Source organism: Dermacentor andersoni, chromosome 4, assembly GCF_023375885.2.
Source record: "Dermacentor andersoni chromosome 4, qqDerAnde1_hic_scaffold, whole genome shotgun sequence".
Lineage (NCBI taxonomy): Eukaryota > Metazoa > Arthropoda > Arachnida > Ixodida > Ixodidae > Dermacentor > Dermacentor andersoni.
The window spans coordinates 211,474,903-211,497,500 of record NC_092817.1 but is presented as its reverse complement, the minus strand read 5'-3'; the positions used below and the strand labels follow the sequence as shown (position 1 = coordinate 211,497,500).

The 22,598-nt window shown below is 46.9% G+C and overlaps 1 protein-coding gene across 2 annotated transcripts in view; it reads left to right on the top strand.

Moving 5' to 3' along the window:
• The window catches only part of LOC126538478 (transmembrane protein 117-like), a 165,256-nt gene that overhangs the window by 66,145 nt on the left and 76,513 nt on the right, over positions 1-22,598 (top strand). For both annotated transcript variants that reach the window (XM_072288020.1, XM_055074797.2), the window contains one exon: positions 12,510-12,636. In XM_072288020.1, the coding sequence (XP_072144121.1) occupies positions 12,510-12,636 (127 nt within the window). The remainder of the gene's footprint in view (positions 1-12,509; positions 12,637-22,598) is intronic.

The following is a 22,598-nucleotide window of genomic DNA, read 5'->3' as shown; positions in this document are numbered from 1 at the left end:
TGACCAGAGTGTCGTTGCAACTGTTGCAAGATACTGCAAATGCTAAAATGCACCGCTAGTGCACCCAATAATGTCAACCAAGCTGTGCTTTCGCCATACCGGTCGATGAGGCCACTGCCAACATACGCTCCATGCCGCAGTCACCGCTGTGTTCGCCGTTACTACTGCTGCCAGCTGTTACGTATGTGGCGGCAGAACGAGCGCCGGTAGTTGACAAACGAACGACCAGCACCAAGGTCCGGAAGACAATCCCCCCCCCCCCCCCTTTTTTTTTAGAAATGCACTTTTTGTGCATTTTCTGACCAGTCACATTGGCGCAAAAATAAAAAAGAAACGCGAATGTCGGCGAGTGTAGCAATCTTAAAGATGGAAGCGTGAACGAAAGGGAAGCACTCAGCCATAATAGGCCACACATTCTCTGTCATCACTGACCACCATGTGCTCTGCTGGCTGGGATCAGTCAGAGGCAGTGTTGCAACATTTTACAGCCGTGTCAAACTGCGACAAAGTCACTAAATTTTATTAAAATTTGCTCAAGATTTGCTAAAATTGTTGCTAGAACTGTGAAGTGAATTTTAAATAATGTATACTGTTTTGAAAGCCTGTAACATGGCTAACATTGTGTAACACATCTGCTTAAACATGTATAGTTCATCTAGTCCTGTGTAACTGAAGAATAAGCAGTGAATCTACCAGCAAGGTGTAGATGACTTTTGCTTTTCTAATGTGCTTAAAAAAGAACAAGGCATGATGAAACCGTGCATTTACTTTTGAATTTAGTATTGCAAATTATCACAGTCCAAAAGAAAACCGGTCGCCTTATGTTTTTCAATCGCGATGCCTTCTGTACAGAACTTCTACTCCTTGTCCCACACGATTCTGTGCAGGGATATCCTCACACATGATGCCCAAACCTACGAACATTTAGGCGTCTGCAGAACCTACGACAACATTTTTTTTTTTTTCACCGTTGTGTGCCGCTACATTAAAACTTGGACCTTTTGCCAAGAAACCTACAATGCTATCTGCTGGTTGCCTTCAGCCTATCAAAGTTCCTACCCAGCCGTTCTGTCACTTTGGGCTGGACTTGCATAGGACCCCTCCCGACGTTGACGAAAAAAAGAGAACGCATATAATTCGCACCAGCGTAAAGACGCAGCTGTTCATTCGGTAAGTGATCTAAAAAATTTAAAAGAATAGAATGACGTTTCACTTCGTGAATGCAGGTCACACGAAAGCATATCAGTGCCATTCCTATATAAGTGCATTAGCAATACAGTCGAACCCAACTATATCGAACCCATTTAGATCGAATTATTCTGTAAATCGAACAATTTCTGAACATGGTATAGTTACAATGAGTATATAAGCAAAAATTATGGTTACATCAAACAAAAATAGCAGCAACCCCCGATATATCAAACGACAAGCGAAGCAAAAGTGCCCCCAGAAGTTGACTTTCCCTCGCAGTGGTGGGGAAAACCAGCGGCGTGGCTCCATCCAATCGCTCTCCCTACCATGACCGCGCTGCGTTGAGCGAGCCGTTGCCACCCCCCTACAAGAAATGATACTGGCACGCCTGCAGCGCTTGCTCAGACAGCCAATCAGAGGCTCTTGTGCCCTCGTCATGCAAGATGGCGCAAATGCGAGTTGTCTCGCTGCTTTTCTGGTTTATTGTGTTTGCACTTGTGGGCCTTCGCCCACAGTGTTGCCATGATCGAGTGGCAGAATTAGCTTTTTGCCGTGAAGCTTGAAATCATAAATCGGGTCGAATGCGGTGAGAAGTCGGATGACCCCGCAGCATGCAAGATTCCGAAAAGCACTCTCAGCATGATCTTGAAGAATAAGGGGGAGATCAGGGCTAAAGCGGACAAACTCTCGACCCGGAACCCGTGGCGCCCGACGCGTATGCACGGCCGTGTACAAGTGGTTCATCCAAAATTGCTTCAGACGTGCCGCCTTCCGCGTGTCCGGTGATGACTGTAAATTCTGACGAATGCGACGAAGCCGTTGCCAATGTTGCCGAAGTTTGGAGCGAGCTGTTAGAATTTCCGGAAGCCATTGACGAGTCAACGGTCGACGAGTTTGTGAGTGTAGATGATAGTGCCGCGACCACGGGAGAGCCCGAAAAGGGGGGGAAGACTAATTTGCCGACATGGTACCTAGCACAAGTGAAAGTGGGCACAATGAAGAAAGCAACGATGGTTCTTTGCCCACATCCTCCGAAGTGATTGGTGCACTTGCACTAGTCAGGTGCTTCTGCGCGATTGTGGAAGGTTACATCCTCAGCTGCTCCGACTCTTTAGACTATGTGGAGAAGTGCATGCATCACAGGTAGCGAAATTGCCCAAGCAGAAAAAAAATACAGCACTATTTCATGCGAAGCTAAGCTAGTTTCATCAATAAAGATAATTTATAAATGGTGTGCGTTTTCATGATGTCCAATTCTTTAGCAGGCTTATATCGAAGTATGCCCTATATCTAACTGATAGGCATTCTTTTGCAAGATCAATAGACAGTCGGAACCTGCTATAATGAAATACCCCAACACCGAAATTCTCGCGACAACAAAACGTTTTCGTATCCCTGGCGAACGCCCATAGGATTCAATGCATTTCGTACCTCTCGGCAACGAAATGTCGCTGTAGTGCAATCCCGCATCAACGAAATTTGCCGGAACGTAACTCTGCATATTGCGTAAGGCTAGCATGCTCCTAGATGTGCTCAAATTCGATTGTTTTGCTCTAAAATTGCGTTAAATACCGCAACATTACACTTGTGTGGGCGACACCATTTTTGTTCACAAGAACAACCAAGCGCCGGAAGCGATCAGTGCGCTGGAAACACGTCATGGCCGCCATCTTGTTCGTTGATCGCCCATTTGAAGCTGCACCATGAGCAGCACGCACATTGCTACCGACATGTGATGGCGGCGTTTACATGCCTGCCAGGCAAGATTGTAGATTGTTGTTCGAAACGCGGTCAAATGCACCAGGAGCCTGACTCTCTCAAAAGAGTTAAGGTGGTTCTCATACTTTCTCGTGAGAGCACAGGCACTCACGAGGAAGTATGAGAACCACCCCAACTCTTTTGAGAGAGAGTCAGGCTCCTGGTGCATTTAACCAGACTTCTACAGGACATCAAAGCAGTGCTGCTGCAGTCACAATGCCCAACGACACAGCTTTCCTGTTAGGTTTCTGATCAGTGTTGCCATTTTAGCGATTTGGTCACTATATTTATGACATTTTGGCCTTTTTGACCCTAATGTCCTATACGCAGACAGCCAGCACATCAAGAAGCACTGCATTTGTCACCAGCGTAGTCGACAATCACGGGACCAAAATAAATGCGTTGTCGGTTTCCAGAGCGAGCGCTGCGGAGGCAGAGGAACTAGCTATAGCGTTCTGACGGACTCTCAGACGGCATGAATAAATTTTTCCAGGGTGAAGATTTCCAGGGCCACACATCGTATTCTGATTGGGGCGCACCAGCTCCAGTCATACATACAAGTTGTGTGGACTCCGGGGCACGAGTCCTTATGCGGCAATCAGCAGGCACACACCTATGCCTGAGCGCATGCACACCGGGAGCCGCAAGAGGGTCATGCCGAGCAGTTCCACACCGAGCCCATACTACAGTATTAACCTATTATCCAACAACACTGTCGCCTTTCACGAAGAACACTACCGCCGCCTCATAATTCTCTGACGCAAGAGGAAGCCGCAATATGGCGAAAACTCCACACAAACACATATCCTCACTTGAGTATCTACCATGCCGTGCACCCTGCACTGTATTCCTATAAATGCTCACACTGTGATCCAATCAATACGCAATGCTTTACCACATGGCTTGCGCAAGCACACCACAGCTCACACCCATAACATGCCCCACCACACGGCAATGGGAGGCAGCACTGTCCAGCTCATACTCGACGGACCAGCTCAACCTGTTCAACCGAGCGAGAAGCGCAGCCAAGGCCGCTAGCGGGACTCATGGACTGATGGGACTGCCCTCTGCAGAGCTACCTATCCTAATATGCTCTTTTCTATAAAGTTTACTCTCTCTCTCAGAAGAGTTGACAGTCACTTCAGCATGTGCTAAAGAGGATGAAGATGAAAGCCAAGCCTATGCGCTCACGCGACATTAATTAAATTACTTGACATTCTCATTCAAATGCCTTGTTACTTCCTAATACTTGTTTTCTCCCACCAAAGGTTGTGGGTTCAAGTGTCTTAGTTAATTTTATCTTAATTAACTGTACCTTAATTACTATTTCATTAATTAACACCAATAATTGTGGGTTTGACTCTCACCAATGGTCTTTGGTTCAACCATAAATGGCGGCACCATCAATTTAGGTGCCATTGAATTTTGGCCCCATCAAAGATCGAGAGTTCGACTCCCACCAAAGGTGGTGGTTTGAGTGCCTTAACTCTTTCTTTACCACACCTATTCAAATTGATCACCGGTGAATGATGCTTTAGATCGCCAATTTTGACTGATTGGAGCCGTTTCTTATGCACATAAGGCCATGCAGTAGTTAGTACAGGCACTGCGCTTTAAGAATCAGTTAAAATTTTCGCAATCCGATGATGTGATTTTTGACGGACGTTTTTGGGAACTAATGTGCGTATGTTGTAGCGAAAAGAGGCGTGGCTGTCACCTTCTGCCGTGCTCGATAAAAAAAGCATGCTGCTCATGATTACACTGCACCAGCATCAAAATTTTGTAATCAAATGACTCCCAGCACGTCACGAATTAAGTTATATCACCGGCTTTGGCATTCAACAGTGCTGAGCGGTGATAATTAATCGAAAATGACGCCACCTGTTCGCTAGTGAGCTTTCGTTTGGAGTCTGAGTCGTTTCATTCCACTGAAGTGTATTTCTGAAGGTCCACCGCATCTCCAGCATGTGGACCCGGCTTATACAACCAGTTTCCAAGAGTTTTGGTAACGCTTCTCTCATAAAATCCCGGCAAGGGGGGCTGCCGGTGTCACTGTGCAGTTATTGAAAGTTGCTCCCATGACATCGTCCCACGTGGCTGCATCGCGAGAAAAGCGTCCTGCTCAAAACTGTGCTGCACCCGCACCTGAATTTAGTGGTGAGGACTCGAGTTACGATTCCGAAGATGACAGTAAAGCACATTCAAGCTCTGACGACGACAATGTTTTGAGTCAGCATGGGACATCCGCAGCTGTTCACCGGTGAGTTTATGGCCTTGAACGGTCTCCTTCCTTGTGCACGCTGTGGGGTCTTCGGGTCTCACAGGAGTACCGACCACCGTGAGTTCGAGCTTAGCGAGCCACAGGGCCGCATCAGCCATCAGCCTCTTGCTCCTTGGGACTGCGCCCGGTACGTACTACATGCTTCCTCTCGTTTGCCGGCACCTTTGTGACTCGGACTGAGCTCACGCACGGTGCCTTTGCCCATGCGGGGAGAGCGTACCTCGTGTTGATCCTATTCCGATGCTAAGCCGAAGAACGGGTGCCTTGTGCTTGCGCGAGGTCGTACCACGCCGAGCCGCACTCATCGGAAGCCCAAGCCGAAGGAGGTTGCCAGAGCTCTCGCGAGTTGGCCCATCGGTTATCGCGAGAGCAAGTAGCATAGCTGCCGGGACTTTTCCTAGCGGCGTGTCCCAGCTTGAGCCTGTGCTCTCGCAGCGGCGTGCTACAGGTGCCCCTGACTGCATTTTCCGCCCTTGGTGCGGGACCCCTTTGGTTCCTTGCAGTGGTCGGTACTCCTGTAAGACCCGAAGACCCCACAGCGCTTATCTGTCAATCTTTTTTCATGACCTGAGAGCTCTACTGATTATCTTCAAGTTGCATACTTCGCTTGGTTATGATGTGCTGCCATCGGTAGTAAAGAAACTTCCATTCATGCCAAGAAAGCGGCCTAGCTGCAGTACATCTCGGCCCAGCCCTGTGGATCAGCGCAAGACAGTTTACAACAGCGTGGAATTTCTTTTTACTGTTGTTCTTTGTAGAGGTGATAAAGACAATGTGCAAAAATGCAAACAGATATGCTTGGGTGCATAATCTTGTAGTTGCCCAGCTACGCTGAAAGCGATCGGTCCTGGAAGAGGCGCATGACTCTAGACGAACTGGTGAAGTACGTTCCTTGGACTTCTCATCTGACCATCCTCAGAAGATGCCAAAAAGGTGGAACTGCAAAATGTGTTACAAGAACCGCAAAATTGAACAGAAACCATATGTTTTGGGGTAAAATTGTGTAGGGCACCTATGCTTCACAAAATCCAGGAACTACTTCACCGCCTGACATGAGCAATGAACTGGTTCTGTGGGGTTCTGTGCTGAAACGTATATACAGGCAAGGGGTGTGTGCATCGGGTCAAAGGTAGCTCCCATCCTAAGTAGCATTTTTTGGGGAAGCATAGACAGAGAGTTGGCCAAAGATTTAGAAGGTGTAGTAAGTAAGGTATACAGATATGTCGATGACTACTTGATTTTAGGTTGTCCTGTAGACAAGGGTGCTTTCAGAAATAGGGTTGTAGAAGCCTTCAATTCTCTGGGAAAGGGCTTAACATTTACTTCGGAAGTACCGGTAGATAATAAGCTACAGTTTCTTGATGTCAAGTTAACATTCCTACCGGAACATGTGTGTTGGTCTTTCTCACCCCGAGCTGGAAAACCGCTAATGAACTATGCATCAAACCATTCCAGGCTTGTGAAAAATGGAATAGTCATTTCGTGTTTCCGGTCAGCGTTGTTGAAGTCATGTCACCACACTGTAAGGATTGCATTTTTTGAGCAAGTTGACAGGTTGAGAAAGGCTCGGTACCCGCTCGCTGTGATGCTGGCGACGTGTGCTCGACTAATGAAAGAACTTAACAAGGATAAAGGACAATGCACAAAGAATCAAAGGCAGAAGGATGGAGATTCCAATGTTTCAGTGATTCCGTATGTGCACGGCCTTTCACACAGACTTAAGAAGGTGGCTGGTAGTTATGAAGTAAAAGTGGTATTTTCGGCAAAAAACAAAATAGGTAGTGTGTGTTCCAAGGTTAAGAAGAAGTTTGAAAGTAAGGATGATGTACAGAAAGAATGCACTGTTAAACATCTGCGCAAGAACCAATTTGTTGCTTGCGCGAAGAACGTTGTTTACCAGATTCCTATGACGTGTGGTCATGTGTACGTAGGGCAGACTGGGAGATGCATTAACACTAGGTTAAGAGAGCACTTGTCTAGCCTGAAAGGTTGCCCTAGTACGCGTTTGGCAATGCATTGCCAAGAACATAGTTGCTCCCCTTGTGTTACTAGCACAGACATTTTGTACAGGCATAGGAATCAAACCGCTAGGGAAATCGTGGAAGCATACTGGATTGAAAAACAAAAAGAAAAATGCAACAGCCATCCTTCTGTTTCATTGTTAGATAAAGAAAATTCGCTTCTATCATCACATCTTTAACGCATGTTATTGTAAGTGGTTGTTTTTATGCACTCTGCTGTTTTTAGTATGACCGGGTGGCTTTTGTCCACGTCTTTTTTTATCACAAGTGTTATATGTAATATTGACGTTGCTCTTTTGACTTGATCGCGCAGATCAGCGGGTATCATATGCGCTGTAGGCGTGCTCTGTTCTCTAGATCGCGCAGTTCTGTGGGTATTTAAGTAAGTAGTTCTTCAAAAATAAAACCAGTTGTTAGAAAGCGCTCGTCCTTGTGTTGCCCCTATTCTTCGTCCCTGTTTGTTTGCGCACAAAAAGTATAAATATGAATATGGTGCTAGTTGCATGTTTCGTATTTTTTAACACTTTAGTATTAATTCTGTCAACACCAGCTGAGGTGGTTAATTTCAAAGAGTCGATTATTTTGACAATACCATCAGGTTCGAAGCTGAAATCCGGCATAGGTGGAAAGTTAAGGGAAGGGAAATCGGGTAATTTGTTATCCAGTTCGTGACTGAAAACTGAGCTGAATGATAAATTCAAAACTTCCGCAATGTCATGATCTTCAATTGGATTATTATCGTCACACAGTGTTTGTGATGGGGTTAGGATTGATACACTTCCGGAATTGACGTGGGTTTGTACAAATCATGTCGGGTAGAGTAGAAGAAAAAATGAGTGTTTAGTTTTGTATACTTCTAGGTTATAGGATCTTTCTGCTTCGTAATAATGTTGCCACGTGGTGGGGTTATTGTTTTTTTTTTTTTTTTTTGCGGTTCGGAACAGTCTTTTCTTTTTGTTATTCATGCGTTTTAGCACGGAATTGCACCAAGGTGATTCATGGCGCTCAGTTACGGTGATGGTAGGTATAAATTCTTCAATTAGAGCGTGCATTTTGTTTTTGAACAGTAGCCAATTAGTTTCAGGAGTGCGATCATGAAAATCGGTTAGAAACCAGGTTCGGAACGCATCAAGTTCACTGTTGATGCTTTCATAGTCTCCTTTGTCTTAAAGTGTGATTGTATTAGTTATTTTTTTTGGGTGCGGTAAGTAGTAGAGAAACGTGGCATGTATTACTGAGTGGTCACTGATTCCCGGCAGATTCAAGAGTGATGTTAAGTTTTCTGTATGTGACGTTAGTATTAGGTCTAATATGTTCGATGATTGAGCATTCTGCCTTGTTGGGCTGGTGACCAGTTGGGTCAGACCAAAAGTGTGACAAGTATTGAAGAAATCGCGTGCACGAGAATTAGTCGTGTCAGATGGGTTCTGCCAATTAATTTTGGGAAAGTTGAAGTCACCTAGGACAAAGAGACAAGCGCGTGGAAGTTCCAAAGTTATCGTATGAAGGGCGTTGTGGAAGGAAGGAATAAATGAAGCATCACTGTCTGGAGCACGATAGCTAGCGCAGATTACTGTCGGCGGAAATGAGGCTTTAAAACAGATGAATAATATTTCGATGGGAGAGTCAATCGGCACAACATGAAATTTCAGGCTGCAGCGTGTTGCTATAAGAACGCCACCGCCTCGTTTACGGATGCGATCACTGCGGAAGACATCACAGTTGCAGAATGCGGTCTGTACATCTCTATCCGTTATGTTCTCATTTAACCAGGTTTCTGTCAGTACGACTACATTGCTTTCTATGGTGTTGATTAGGCTAGATAGAGCATCGCGTTAGGCAGGAGGCTTCTAATGTTAGTGTAAAGGACTGAGAGCGAGTTGGGAGTGCTTTTTTGTGTGTGTTTGGATGATAGCTATGGTGTTCGAGGTAACACTGATTGCGATGCGCGATCGAATGTGTACGTTATGGTACTGATTACCATCCTGTCGTCTCGAAGGGTAAACTTTTTTTGTTGACTTTTAGCGTAATCTATGAGGTTTTTACGGGCAATACGAGTGTTACGGGAGTAGTCTTCGGATACGCTGTGAATTGTTCCCTTAAAATGTTTTGCGTTTGAAAGAACCAGTTCCTTAGTTTTGAAGTGCGCGAACTTGACAATAATAGGCCTGTTCTCAGTATTGAAATTACCAAGCCGGTGGGCCCGTTCTATGTCCATTAGGTTGGATTGTGAGATTTAGCTCGGATTTGCAAATATCTATTATGAGATTCTCGGATTCGGCCCAGGTTTTGCTGTCAGTATCCTTCACACCAAAGAATACGAGATTGGAACGACGGGCCCTGTCCTCGCTGTTGTCTAGCCTATGTACAAGGTCTGACAGTTTGTTTGCGTTTTCTTGGGTGAGGCACTGGACGTCGTTAACTTGGGCTTTAAGGGGGCCTAGTGAGGTGCATTCTTCTTCAATTTTTGTTAGTCTTGATTTTATCTCCTTAAACGCTTTCTCTTGTTGAGCGAGCCTTATGTGAATTGATTTCATCTCGTTTAGAAGGGTTGATTGCCCATTTTTTAACTCGCCCAATGCCTCAAGCAATTCATTGTGCGAATCTGTATTGCCTGAGCGGGTGTTAGATCCTGGTCCAGGATTTAGTTCAATGTCCCCACATAGCAACAGAAGGTGGAAAATGACATGTGCGCAGTCGCTTGCAATGGCAATACAACAAAGTGGACTCGGCAGCACTATCAAACCAGCGTAATGTGTAAGCTTCGCAAAAAGAGGGTAAGGATTGTTTACCTGCACGAAATAAAGGCGAGTCATTTTGACGTGACTGTCTTTGGAAGTACTGCCGAGTCCACTGAAGGGGGTGTGGTTTCAACCTCTGCCAAAGGATAGTCCGAGTGCCTTAATTAACTCTGTCTTAATTAACTGTGCCTTAACTAACACCAAAGGTCGTGGGTTCCCTTCCCACCAATGGTCATGGGTTCAACTATCAATGGTGGCTCCATTAATTTTGGTGCCATTGAACTTTAGTACCACCAAAAGTCAAGGGCTCGACTCCCACCAAAGGTTGTGGGTCCGATTACCTTAATTAACGCAAAGGTCGTCAATTCAAATTCCATCAAAGGTCGAGGGTTCGACTCACTATGAATTTTGGGGCAATAACGTGGATGGCGTAATACTGGGCATTGGATTTTTCTTCCCATGAGCCATCTTAATGTCCCGTCAACCTTTCTGACAGTGCAGCCATGTTACCGACACCTCCACCCTCACTGTCACTGATGTGCTCGACATTCTTATCAGCAAAGCATTCTAACATTCTAACAGCAAAGCAAAGCAATGATACCTTATGGTCTATCATCCTCCATCTGTGTTCTCATCAGCTGGACCCATCGCTCTTCCTCTACAAGCACTGTGATGAAACTCATTGCTGTCGAAGTACCACATGCGACCTTAAGGCACTGTGTCATGCGCCACACAAGCACACATGAACAGATCTCACTTGATGACAGCGAACACTCGTTGTCACAAAGCTGGCATGATGAAGAGCGCAGACAGAAGGCAGCGAACGCTTCCGCTGCCTCTCTATCGCTTAAGCGCTTTCGAACACTTTGCAGGGCTAGTTGGTGTACATCTCTGGTTCGGCTAGCATGATGTCATACAGGAACAGGAAGGAGACCAGAATACGGCTGACTAACAACTGAACTTTACCAAAGGCATGCAGGAACCTAATAGCGATGCGAAGAAAACATAAGTCTTTAAAACAGAGGCGGAAGAACCTGTGCATTTAAATATTTTTATCTGAGGCTTGTGCACACGGGAGAAACATATTCTATTGTTTTCTCGGATAAGGTGATGGACAACATGCTGATGCTTGAGCTGCCTTTCATGCACAGATACATACACGCACAGATGTGCGTGTATGACACGCACATCTGTGTCGCTCCTTTTGCCGGGGCACGTATCTGTTCAGAAAACACCCAACAGGCCGGAGCTTCTTCTCATTATTCATGGCACCTTTTGTTCCAGTGTTCTGAAGAAGCTCCACAACATCACAACTGCTGGCCATCTTAGAATATCGCGCACATACAATCATGTATACAACAGTTCCTGCACATACAATTTTCTTTAGCTTGGCTTCTAACGATCTGTTTGATGCTGTGCTGCTGCATTTAATATCTGCCACTGATGTAAGTGGTCTTGTGTGCTGCCCTCTAGTCTTCTTCACCCCTTCTTTTGCATTGGGACCTTTTTGATATGTTAACTACATCCACCCTAGGATGTAGTTTGTAGGGGTGGATGCAGTAGAAAATGGGTTTCCTTCGCAACAGACTACACACTACACTATCTGGTATACTATTATGCGAGCCTAAGCAACTACTTGCATCACTGATATTGTTCACTTCCTGCCTTGTGGTGTCATCTTCAATTATATATAGTACGCCTTGGCAAGTACGTGCAGATTGCTGCCAATACTTCCTCTCAGATGTTGCACAAGACCTCCTTCACTCCTACTTTGTGGAGCACAAAGCACACAAAGGGTTCACCATGTGGCTAAATCCCACATTGATGGAAATGCTGGCAATGTATGTCTTGAATGATCACCGTGATTGGGCCACCACCTTGCCTTACATCACCGTTTGCTTGCCATTGATCCCATCGTGACACCGCCGGTCTCTCGCCACTTACCTATGGTTCAGCTGCCACCCAGCTTTACCTTTCGGTGCTTTTTTACCTGCTACCCATGATGCTGCCACTTGGGCTGTGCTTATGCACCGCTCTGCGACCCACAGTTTTCCCCGAAAGAGATCTATGACTGCCGCCAGGCTGACTTCTCTTCCAGGTCTCTAGCACTTCCCTCAACTGCCTGCTTTTCTGCAGAGCTTCTGTTGCCACTGCACAGAACCTCACAAGGTTTTACGGCATCAACTGGGAGATGTGTGAGCTGGGGATGAGGTGTGAGAAGCACTGCAGATAAGGAATAAATGGTGCACTACACAGTGCTTGCACCTATGTTTTATTGCTGTTGGCTTGCATCAGTTCTGCAGCATATAATAAACAGTGCACACTGTGCAGATGTTGTTGAAACAGCTTGATACTTGATTTAAAACATTTAATTTTTTTGAATACAGTTCAACAAGGATGCTGGAGGTAAAGACACGCCGCGTCCCTCTCTTGTGTGCATCTTATTATAACACCTCTGGAATACCACTTGGACTGGTTAGGAGCTAACCACTGCTGCTGTGACCACTGGCTGTGCAGGACTGGGACTTCCCGCACTTTGTGTGTGACCTCAACATCAAACTGCCTGGGCTGCATGCAGCCTCCTTCAAGTACCACATGTTCCAGAAGTTTGTCCACTTGCCCGAGATTGTCTTCCACATTAGCGGTAAGTGCATCACTCATCAGCGGAGCCAAAATACTTATACTGCTGCGAATACTTCCTTTAAAATTTTGCACTCCTTAGGGTGCATCTTGTGTGTTAACCTTGTGTGTTAACAGTGCATGCCCAGTAGTTTCCTGCCAGCTACAATGTGCATTTTAGTAGCATTGTTTGCATCTGGGGTGCAGCGGTGGCGTAGAGGTAGAACACCCGCCTCGCGTGCAAGAGGTCCGTGGTTCAAATCCCGGTGCCGCACAATTTTCCACCAGATCTTAAAAAAAAAGAAAAAAAAAAGAAAATCCGCGTGTTGATAAAATTGCATAAACAGGCCTGGAGTGTGGCCTGATCCAGGTGACCAGAACCGGTAACGCACTCCCTCACCAGAGCAGGATTGGCCACCCTGGTGCAGTACTTGGCCACAACCTCCTATATGAACACAACAATCAAACCCCGGCCCTCAGTCCCTAGCAGCTGCGAAGCAACTGACCACGGCGGCGGTCAGACCTGCGACGCTGCAGAGGGTGCTAAGAATCCCTGGCTCCGGACAGGCCGCCATTGGAATATAAACCTGGGAACGTTTAACGCTAGAACGTTATCTAGTGAGGCGAGTCTAGCAGTGCTATTGGAGGAATTAGAGGGCAGTAAATGGGATATAATAGGGCTCAGTGAAGTTAGGAGGCCAAAAGAAGCATATACAGTGCTAAATAGCGGGCACGTCCTGTGCTACCGGGGCTTAGCGGAGAGACGAGAACTAGGTGTCGGATTCCTGATTAATAAGAACATAGCTGGTAACATACAGGAACTCTATAGCATTAACGAGAGGGTGGCAGGTCTTGTTGTGAAACTTAATAAGAGGTACCAAATGAAGGTTGTACAGGTCTACGCCCCTACATCCAGTCATGATAACCAGGAAGTCGAAAGCTTCTATGAAGACGTGGAATCGGCGATGGTTAAAGTCAAAACAAAATACAGTATACTGATGGGCGACTTCAATGCCAAGGTAGGCAAGAAACAGGCTGGAGACAAGGCAGTGGGGGAATATGGCATAGGCACTAGGAATAGCAGGGGAGAGTTATTAGTAGAGTTTGCGGAACAGAATAATATGCGGATAATGAATACCTTCTTCCGCAAGCGGCATAGCCGAAAGTGGACGTGGAGGAGCCCGAATGGCAAGACTAGAAATGAAATAGACCTCATACTCTGCGCTAACCCTGGCATCATACAAGATGTGGACGTGCTCAGCAAGGTGCGCTGCAGTGACCATAGGATGGTAAGAACTCGAATTAGCCTAGACCTGAGGAGGGAACGGAAGCAACTGGTACATAAGAAATCGATCAATGAGTTAGCGGTAAGAGGGAAAATAGAGGAATTCCAGATCAAGCTACAGAACAGGTATTCGGCTTTAACTCAGGAAGAGGACGTTAGTGTTGAAGGAATGAACGACAATCTTGTGGGCATCATTAAGGAGTGTGCAATAGAAGTCGGTGGTAACTCCGTTAGACAGGATACCAGTAAGCTCTCGCAGGATATGAAAGATCTAATCAAGAAACGCCAATGTATGAAAGCCTCTAACCCTACAGCTGGAATAGAACTGGCAGAACTTTCGAAGTTAATCAACAAGCGTAAGACAGCTGACATAAGGAAGTATAATATGGATAGAATTGAACATGCTCTCAGGAACAGAGGAAGCCTAAAAGCAGTGAAGAAGAAACTAGGAATTGTCAAGAATCAGATGTATGCGCTAAGAGACAAAGACGGCAATATCATTACTAATATGGATGAAATAGTTCAAGTGGCTGAGGAGTTCTATAGAGATTTATACAGTACCAGTGGCACCCACGACGATAATGGAAGAGAGAATAGTCTAGAGGAATTCGAAATCCCACAGGTAACACCGGAAGAAGTAAAGAAAGCCTTGGGAGCTATGCAAAGGGGGAAGTCAGCTGGGGAGGATCAGGTAACAGCAGATTTGTTGAAGGATGGTGGGCAGATTGTTCTAGAGAAACTGGCCACCCTGTATACGCAATGCCTCATGACTTCGAGCGTACCGGAATCTTGGAAAAACGCTAACATAATCCTAATCCATAAGAAAGGGGACGCCATAGACTTGAAAAATTATAGACCAATCAGTTTACTGTCTGTTGCCTACAAAGTATTTACTAAGGTAATTGCAAATAGAATCAGGAACACCTTAGACTTCCGTCAACCAAAGGACCAGGCAGGATTCCGTAAAGGCTACTCAACGATAGACCATATTCACACTATCAATCAGGTGATAGAAAAATGTGCGGAACATAACCAACCTTTATATATAGCTTTCATTGATTACGAGAAAGTGTTTGATTCAATCGAAACCTCAGCAGTCATGGAGGCATTGCGGAATCAGGGTGTAGACGAGCCGTATGTAAAAATACTGAAAGATATCAATAGCGGCTCCACAGCCACCGTAGTCCTCCATAAAGAAAGCAACAAAATCCCAATAAAGAAAGTCGTCAGGCAGGGAGATACGATCTCTCCGATGCTATTCACAGTGTGTTTACAGGAGGTATTCAGAGACCTGGATTGGGAAGAATTGGGGCTAAGAGTTAATGGAGAATACCTTAGTAACTTGCGATTCGCTGATGATATTGCCTTGCTTAGTAACTCAGGGGACCAACTGCAATGCATGCTCACTGACCTGGAGAGGCAAAGCTGCAGGATGGGTCTAAAAATTAATCTGCGGGAAACTAAATAATGTTTAACAGTCTCGGAAGGGAACAGCACTTTACAATAGGTAGTGAGGCACTGGAAGTTGTAAGGGAATACATCTACTTAGGACAGGTAGTGACTGTGGATCCGGATCATGAGACTGAAATGATCAGAAGAATAACAATGGGCTGGGGTGCGTTTGGCAGGCATTCTCAGATCATGAACAGCAGGTTACCATTATCCCTCAAGAGAAAAGTTTATAACAGCTGTGTCATACCAGTACTCACGTACGGGGCAGAAACCTGGAGGCTTACGAAAAGGGTTCTACTTAAATTGTGGACGACGCAACGAGCTATGGAAAGAAGAATGATAGGTGTAACGTTAAGGGATAAGAAAAGAGCAGATTGGGTGAGGGAACAAACGCGAGTTAATGATATCTTAGTTGAAATCAAGAAAAAGAAATGGGCATGGGCGGGACACGTAATGAGGAGGGAAGATAACCGATGGTCATTAAGAGTTACGGAATGGATTCCAAGGGAAGGAAAGCGTAGCAGAGGGCGGCAGAAAGTTAGGTGGGCGGATGAGATTAAGAAGTTTGCAGGGACAACATGGCCACAATTAGTACATGACTGGGGTAGTTGGAGAAGTATGGGAGATGCCTTTGCCCTGCAAAGGGCATAACCAGGCTGATGATGATGATGATGATGTTTGCATCTGTAGCATTGTTTGCAGGAAAGTAACAAGTGCACAACGTTAACCCATTGGATACCAAGGCCAGCAGACTGCCAGGCCCAATAATAGGGGCCATAGTGCCAAATCTGGCGATTCACCAGGCTTGACAAGTGGTTGACCGGACGTCTAGTTCTCGTTTATTTGTGATTTAAGTCAAGTCTGAATTCTTATAAACTCGCCAAAATTTCACTTCTGGTAGGCGAAAATATGCTATGCTTGATTGAAATGTGGTCACTTGTCTACGACAGTTGAGCCCAGATCTGTTGTATTTTTAGTGTTTAGTATTTAACGGTTTGTGTAATGCCCGTAAGGGGCAAATATAATCGGTACAGAGGGACTTATGGCATGAATAATATTAACGTGATAGTGTTAAGGCCCCGTGTTGCAAAAAATCCGATGTCGGCACCGGCCGTCACTTGGCGAGAAATTATTATGAACTACAACCATAAAGACTGTCCAAGTGGCGCAGAGCCATTACTGAACTAATTGAATTCCTCAAAGTAATATGCATCAAAAGCATCGTAAAGTACAATCTAAACACAATCTACAGACAGGATAGTGTTGGATTGTAATTTGGGTATATGAGAAAGCATAATTCTTTTATACGCGGAAACTCAAACCCAAACCCCTTTTCCAGCATTTCTACTATTCATAGGGTGGCTATGGCTTCCAAGATTTGCACACGCCAATTTTGGAGGCCATGGAGCGGCTCACCCGTTTCTTTGCAACACCTCCAGATGACACTCACCTCCGCCACATCGTATGCCATTTCTACCAGAAAGCTCGCCTGCATGCATAGCATTCGGCGCCAGCGTTTCCCGGGAAACATAAGCTGCAGTTGCCAAGAATCATGAGAAGCAGTTGGGGATCTTTGAATGCTATCGTGCTACACTCTGAAAGTCCAAGCTTACGTTTCCTCCCAATTTTTTTGTAGCCAGTGGATTAAAGGAAGAACATAGATGTGATTCATGACGATTATATCTGTGCGCAATATTGAGAAATATAGGCACCATGTGCTTAAGCACCAATGGCCACACTAGAGCAAACATATTGTAACGTAGATTGAAGACGGAGTCTTACAAAATAGACGCTTCTGTTTAATGGCGGGCCAGGAGAAGAACGTGCAGCTCACACGCTTCATCGTCTTTCATGGCGCCGACCTTTGCGCGTGTCGTCCCGCGGTGCAGGAGCCCCACATCATTGTGTCAATTGTCCCCCCATGCGAAAAGCGACCGTCTCGGTCACGTTAAAAAGTTCTTGCGGCGACAAGAAATGGAGCTCCTCAGGTGCATCTCGGCGTTCACATACGCACATAGTAGTGTTTCATGCGCACTACATGAACAACTTCCGCGCGAGGACGACGACGGAGCGAACCAGGGTCAGAACTGCAAGGGACAACTTCATAGGTCACGTCACTGAGGCAGCGTGTAACCTTGTAGGGACCAAAATACTGGCGGAGCAACTTTTCCGAGAGTCCACGGCGACGGATGGGCATCCAGACCCACACGAAGGCACTGGTATTGTAATGGATGTCGCGTTGACCTTGGTTGTATCAAAGGGTGTCGGTATGCTGTTGGCTCTGGATACGATGCCGAGCAAGCTGGCATGCTTCTTCAGCTCTTTGTGCAAATTCTTCCGCGTGTTCGTTGGTCGGGCCATTATCCACCAGAGGTAGTATGGCGTCAAGTGTTGACGTGACGTGGCGCCCGTATACAAGTTCGAACGGCGTAAACTGTGTAGTCTCCTGTACAGCAGTGTTATACGCGAAAGTCACATAGGGTAAAATCTTCTCCCACGTCTTGTGCTCTACGTCGATATACATGGAGAGCATATCAGCCAGCGTTCTGTTCAGACGTTCAGTTAATCCATTGGTTTGAGGGTGATATGCAGTGCTCTTGTGGTGAGAGCAATGCGTCAGCTGGAGAACGTCCTCCATAAGTTCGGCTGTAAGTGCTGCACCGCGGTCGGTGATGAGAACAGCTGGTGCATCATGTCGTAGGACGATGTGGCGTACAAAGAACTTGGCCACGTCATACGAGTTTGCTTGCAGAATAGCTTCGATTTTGGCGTACCGGGTTAAATAGTCGGTAGCGACGACTATCCATCTGTTGCGCGAAGAAGTTACTGGGAATGGCCCAAGTAGATCCATTCCTATTTGTTGGAACGGTGCTTGAGGAGGGTCCACAGGGTGGAGAAAGCCAGCTGGTTTAACTGGTGGTTTCTTGCGGCGCTGACAATCACGGCATGTCTTGACGTACCGTTGCACAGAAGAAAAAAGCCGGGGCCAGTAATACTCCTGGCGTATCCTTGCTAATGTCTTAGCGAATCCCAGGTGTCCCGCACATGGCTCATCATGGCAGGCTTACAAAATGTCTTGGCGCAGCGCTGACGGCACGACAAGGAGGTACGTATTTGTACCGCTTCCGCAGTTTTTCCTGTAAAGGACGTTGTTGTGCAAAGAGTACGATGATAAGCCGCGGCACGAGCGAGCGGGGTAAAACACCTTCAACTCCTTGAAGGTGCTCGATCAGCGTCAGCAACTCAGGTTCAGAGCTCTTGTGCTGTCATCTTTATCGCGTCGGTAACGCCGAAAAATGGCAAGTCAGGGTCAAGGTCCGAGGACATCATAGGCAGTGGTGCACGTGACAAACAGTCGGCGGTGTTGTGCTTCCTTCCAGATCGGTAGTTGAGTTCAGCTAGCACGGTATCCATCATCCGCTGAAAGGTGGCAGGTGCGGAACAGCGACCGAAGGGGAGAACTTTGAACTCATAAAGCCCGTCAGGTGTGACAAACGCTGTTTTTTCACAATCCTGTGCATCGACTTTGATTTGCCAATACCCTGATTTAAAATCCAACGAAGAAAAAAAATTGGCAAGTTGTAGACGATCCAAAGCGTCCTCAATGCATGGCAATGGATAAACATCGCGCTTGTGACACGGTTCAACTTTCTATAATCTACACAGAAGCCTAGTGTGTTGTCTTTCTTTCTGACTAACACTACAGGGGAGGCCCACGGGCTTGTGGACAGCTGGATCACATCGTCTTGGAGCATCTCTTTCACCTGACGCTTTATCGTTTCCCTTTCCACTCGAGAGACTCTGTAAGGATGGTGACGAACAGGACGTGTGGACTCGTCTGTTATAATGCGGTGCTTTGTGATGGGCGTGCGCCGTACTTTGGACGATGTTGAAAAACAGTCCGCAAATTCATTCACGAGACTCAGTAGACGGTCTTTCTGATGGTCTGGCAGAACAGCGTTAACTTGAATCCATTCTTTTAGGCTGGGTAACTCAGATTGCTGAGACGATGCGATTTCCAATGTGGCAATGTCAGTAACATCAATGATCTCGTGAAGAAATGCGATTGTCGTTCCTCGCAGTACATGCCGATATTCGTTGCTAAAGTTTGTTAGCAAGACGACTGAACATTTGTTGCGCATCTGAAGAAGCCCTCTGGCTATGTAAATGTGGTTCTCAAGAAGCAGAGGGATGTTTGCCTCCGCAATTCCTTCGGCGTCGTCCTCCATGTCGCATCGGACATGGGTAAGCACGCTGCTCTTGGCTGTTAACGTGACGTGATCGTCAGCTAGGCGAAGCGCGATGTCACGGTCATTGCCATTGCTGTTCGCTATGGCTCACGTAGTAGCGAAGCTGATTCTAGACTCTTGCAAGTCGATGATGGCACCGTTCACCTGAAGGAAATCCATGCCGAGTATAAGGTCCTTCGAACATTCAGGAAGAATGACGAAATCACCGATGTACGTGAAGCCCCTAATGTTGACTCGTGCCGTGCACCGGCCCATTGGGGTTATGAGGTGCCCTCCTGCAGTACGAATCTGAGTCCCGGTCCATTGCATCGAAACTTTGTTCAGGATACGCGCTAGATTCTGGCTCATAACAGACGTGTCCGCACCCATGTCAATTAACGCTGCGACTTCATGGTCATCTATGGTAACTGGTACGTTGCAAGATACTGACACCGAACTACACTGCTTTCTCTGCGTCTCAATTACGTCATATTGCGATCGTCTTAGTGGATTATCTTCAGCGTTCGCAACGACAGCGACCTCACCTCCGCAGGTCGCTGGACTCAGTTTTTCTGGGAGGCAGGGCTGGGTGAGCGACGCCTTGTTGCGCTTGGCGTGAAGTTGGGGCTGGAAGACCTGTTTCGGGCAGGTGACAGTGACCGGGGGACACGGAATTACGGGGCAAACGAGGTCCTGGCGTCCGCGAGGTAGGCTTCAATCTCCAGGAGGCGTTCACCATTGCGCGGGCACGGCGCATTCAGTGAAAATCCACGGAGCCCAGCTCGGCGGTAAGGACATGCCCTGTAGAGGTGGTCGGCTTCACCGCAATGAAAACACAAGGGCCTCCGGTCTGCAGTGCACCATACGTCGCTATTGCGGGGTGGTCGTGTTTCAGACATGAATGGCGTGCGGCGAGTCCTGAAGTCGTCAGTTGCTTGTTCAACGGCATGCACACTATGAAAGTCCGGGACATCACGCACATCAAAAAAGTCGGGGACAACAAACTTCGCGCAGCTTCCGCATACGACATGCGAGGCTGTGGCTGCTGTACCTCGTGCTGTGGTGTCTCGCTTCGCTCCGGAACTTGTACTGCCTGCCTTATTTCCTCCCGGACGACCTCAGCCAGAGCGAGCCGCGGTACCGATACCTGAGCCACCTGAAGCTTTTGAAGCTCTTCTCGGACAACAAGCCTAATGAGCTCCCGCGAGGTGTTGGTATTGTCCAAGGGTATAGCGAGAGATAGGGTTGACACGTCGCGGTTGTACTGCCTTGTTCGCTGCTGCAGTCTCTTTTCCATTGATATGGCTTCCGCGAGAAACTCTGCAATGGTCTTTGGTGGGTTGCGTATTAGTCCACCGAATAACTCTTGCTTGACGCCGCGCATCAAGTTCCTGAGCTTCTTTTCTTCCAGCATGGATGGATCCGCGCATCGGAAAAGTTGGCACATATCTTCCACAAACATTGTGACGCTTTTGTTCGGCCGCTGCACTCTCACCTGAATTGCATATTCAGCTCACTCCTTGCAATCGAGCCTGGCATATGTGCTGATTAGCTGCCGTTGGAATTTGTCCCATGTCGATAGGGCCGCTTCACGGTTCTCAAACCATGTCCACACATAATCCTCGAGGACTAAGTAGGCGTTGCGTAGCTTGCACTCTGGAGTCCAGCCATTGAATTCTGCGACACGCTCAAAGGGATCGAGCCAGTCCTCAACATCTTCGAAGGTGTCCCCATGGAAGGATGTGGGGATTTGCGGCTGGTTAAGGACGACCTTGGTCGGTGTGGTTGAGGAAGAAGACAGAACTGAGGTACTCATCCTTATGACTTGATTGGGTAGAGGCTCGTGCTCAGGTGGCAGTTGTTGAAGTCGACGGCTTGTCCGTATGTGAACTGGAGTCAGCTCGACCGGACTTCGTACTGGGCTTGTAGGCGGTGTTCGATCTGGGAGTGGTAGCATGTACCCAGCACCTCCACCAGAAAAATTTAACGTAGATTGAAGACGGAGTCTTGCAAAATAGACGCTTTTGTTTACTGGCGGGCTAGGAGAAGAACTTGCAGCTCACGCGCTTCATCGTCTTTCATGGCGCCGACCTTTGCGCACGCTATCCCACGGTGCGGGAGCCCCACATCATTGTGTCAATATTTCACGATGCACTGATGGAACAGCTGTGCCGATTGTGCCATATTGTGCCAAAAGTGGTCCTTTGTACCATCCTGCTCCAAAACGACATTTTGAACAATGTGTTGTGAAGAAAATGGAGAAAGAGCAACAGAAACAGTGTAAGCAATGCAAGAATGACGGTACGTGGAGCAGACGAGAGTGACTTGGCTCGCGAGCTCGCCGCTGCCAATGGCGCAGCGAGAACAGTTGGAGTTACAGGATAAAGCAATGACAGCGCCGCCGCAATTTCAACGTTGTTTGCATCACTCTCGGCATTTGCCGCAACAGTCCACTGGACCCACTCCCCCGTTCTAGTACACTAGAGCTCGATTCACACTCGTGTGTGGCGGCCAACTAGACGCTCGTTTTGCATTCGCATCTGCTTGCATCAGCTCTCGTTCGCACCTGTTTTGGTTGGCTTGGTTTGCGATTCTTTTTACAATGATGTGTCTAAACCATGTCGTCCCGATATAAATGTTTTTGGAGATGGTAAGCCGATATCCAATTCTGTGTGACAAAATGAAATCTGAATACAAGAACACGGAAGTGACACCCTCTTCTCATCTTCTGAACACTGCGATGATGCTGCAAAAAGAGCAGTGGCAATGACATTGTCCTCATCACCTGAGTGAGTTTAGTTAAAAATGGAGGCCGAAGAACATAGACACAGTGCCGATCTGTCAGCAGACAAAGGACATCTCACACCTGCACGCAGAGTAAAATAAAGGAGGCGAGTTTTGCATGCTGCCACGTGACTGCTGCAGTGGTGCACCACAAGTCAGTGGGGCCACACTGCCACAGCAGCGTTTTACCACTGGCGGTGCACCACACATTTCTTTATTTGGTGCGGCTGTGCCTTA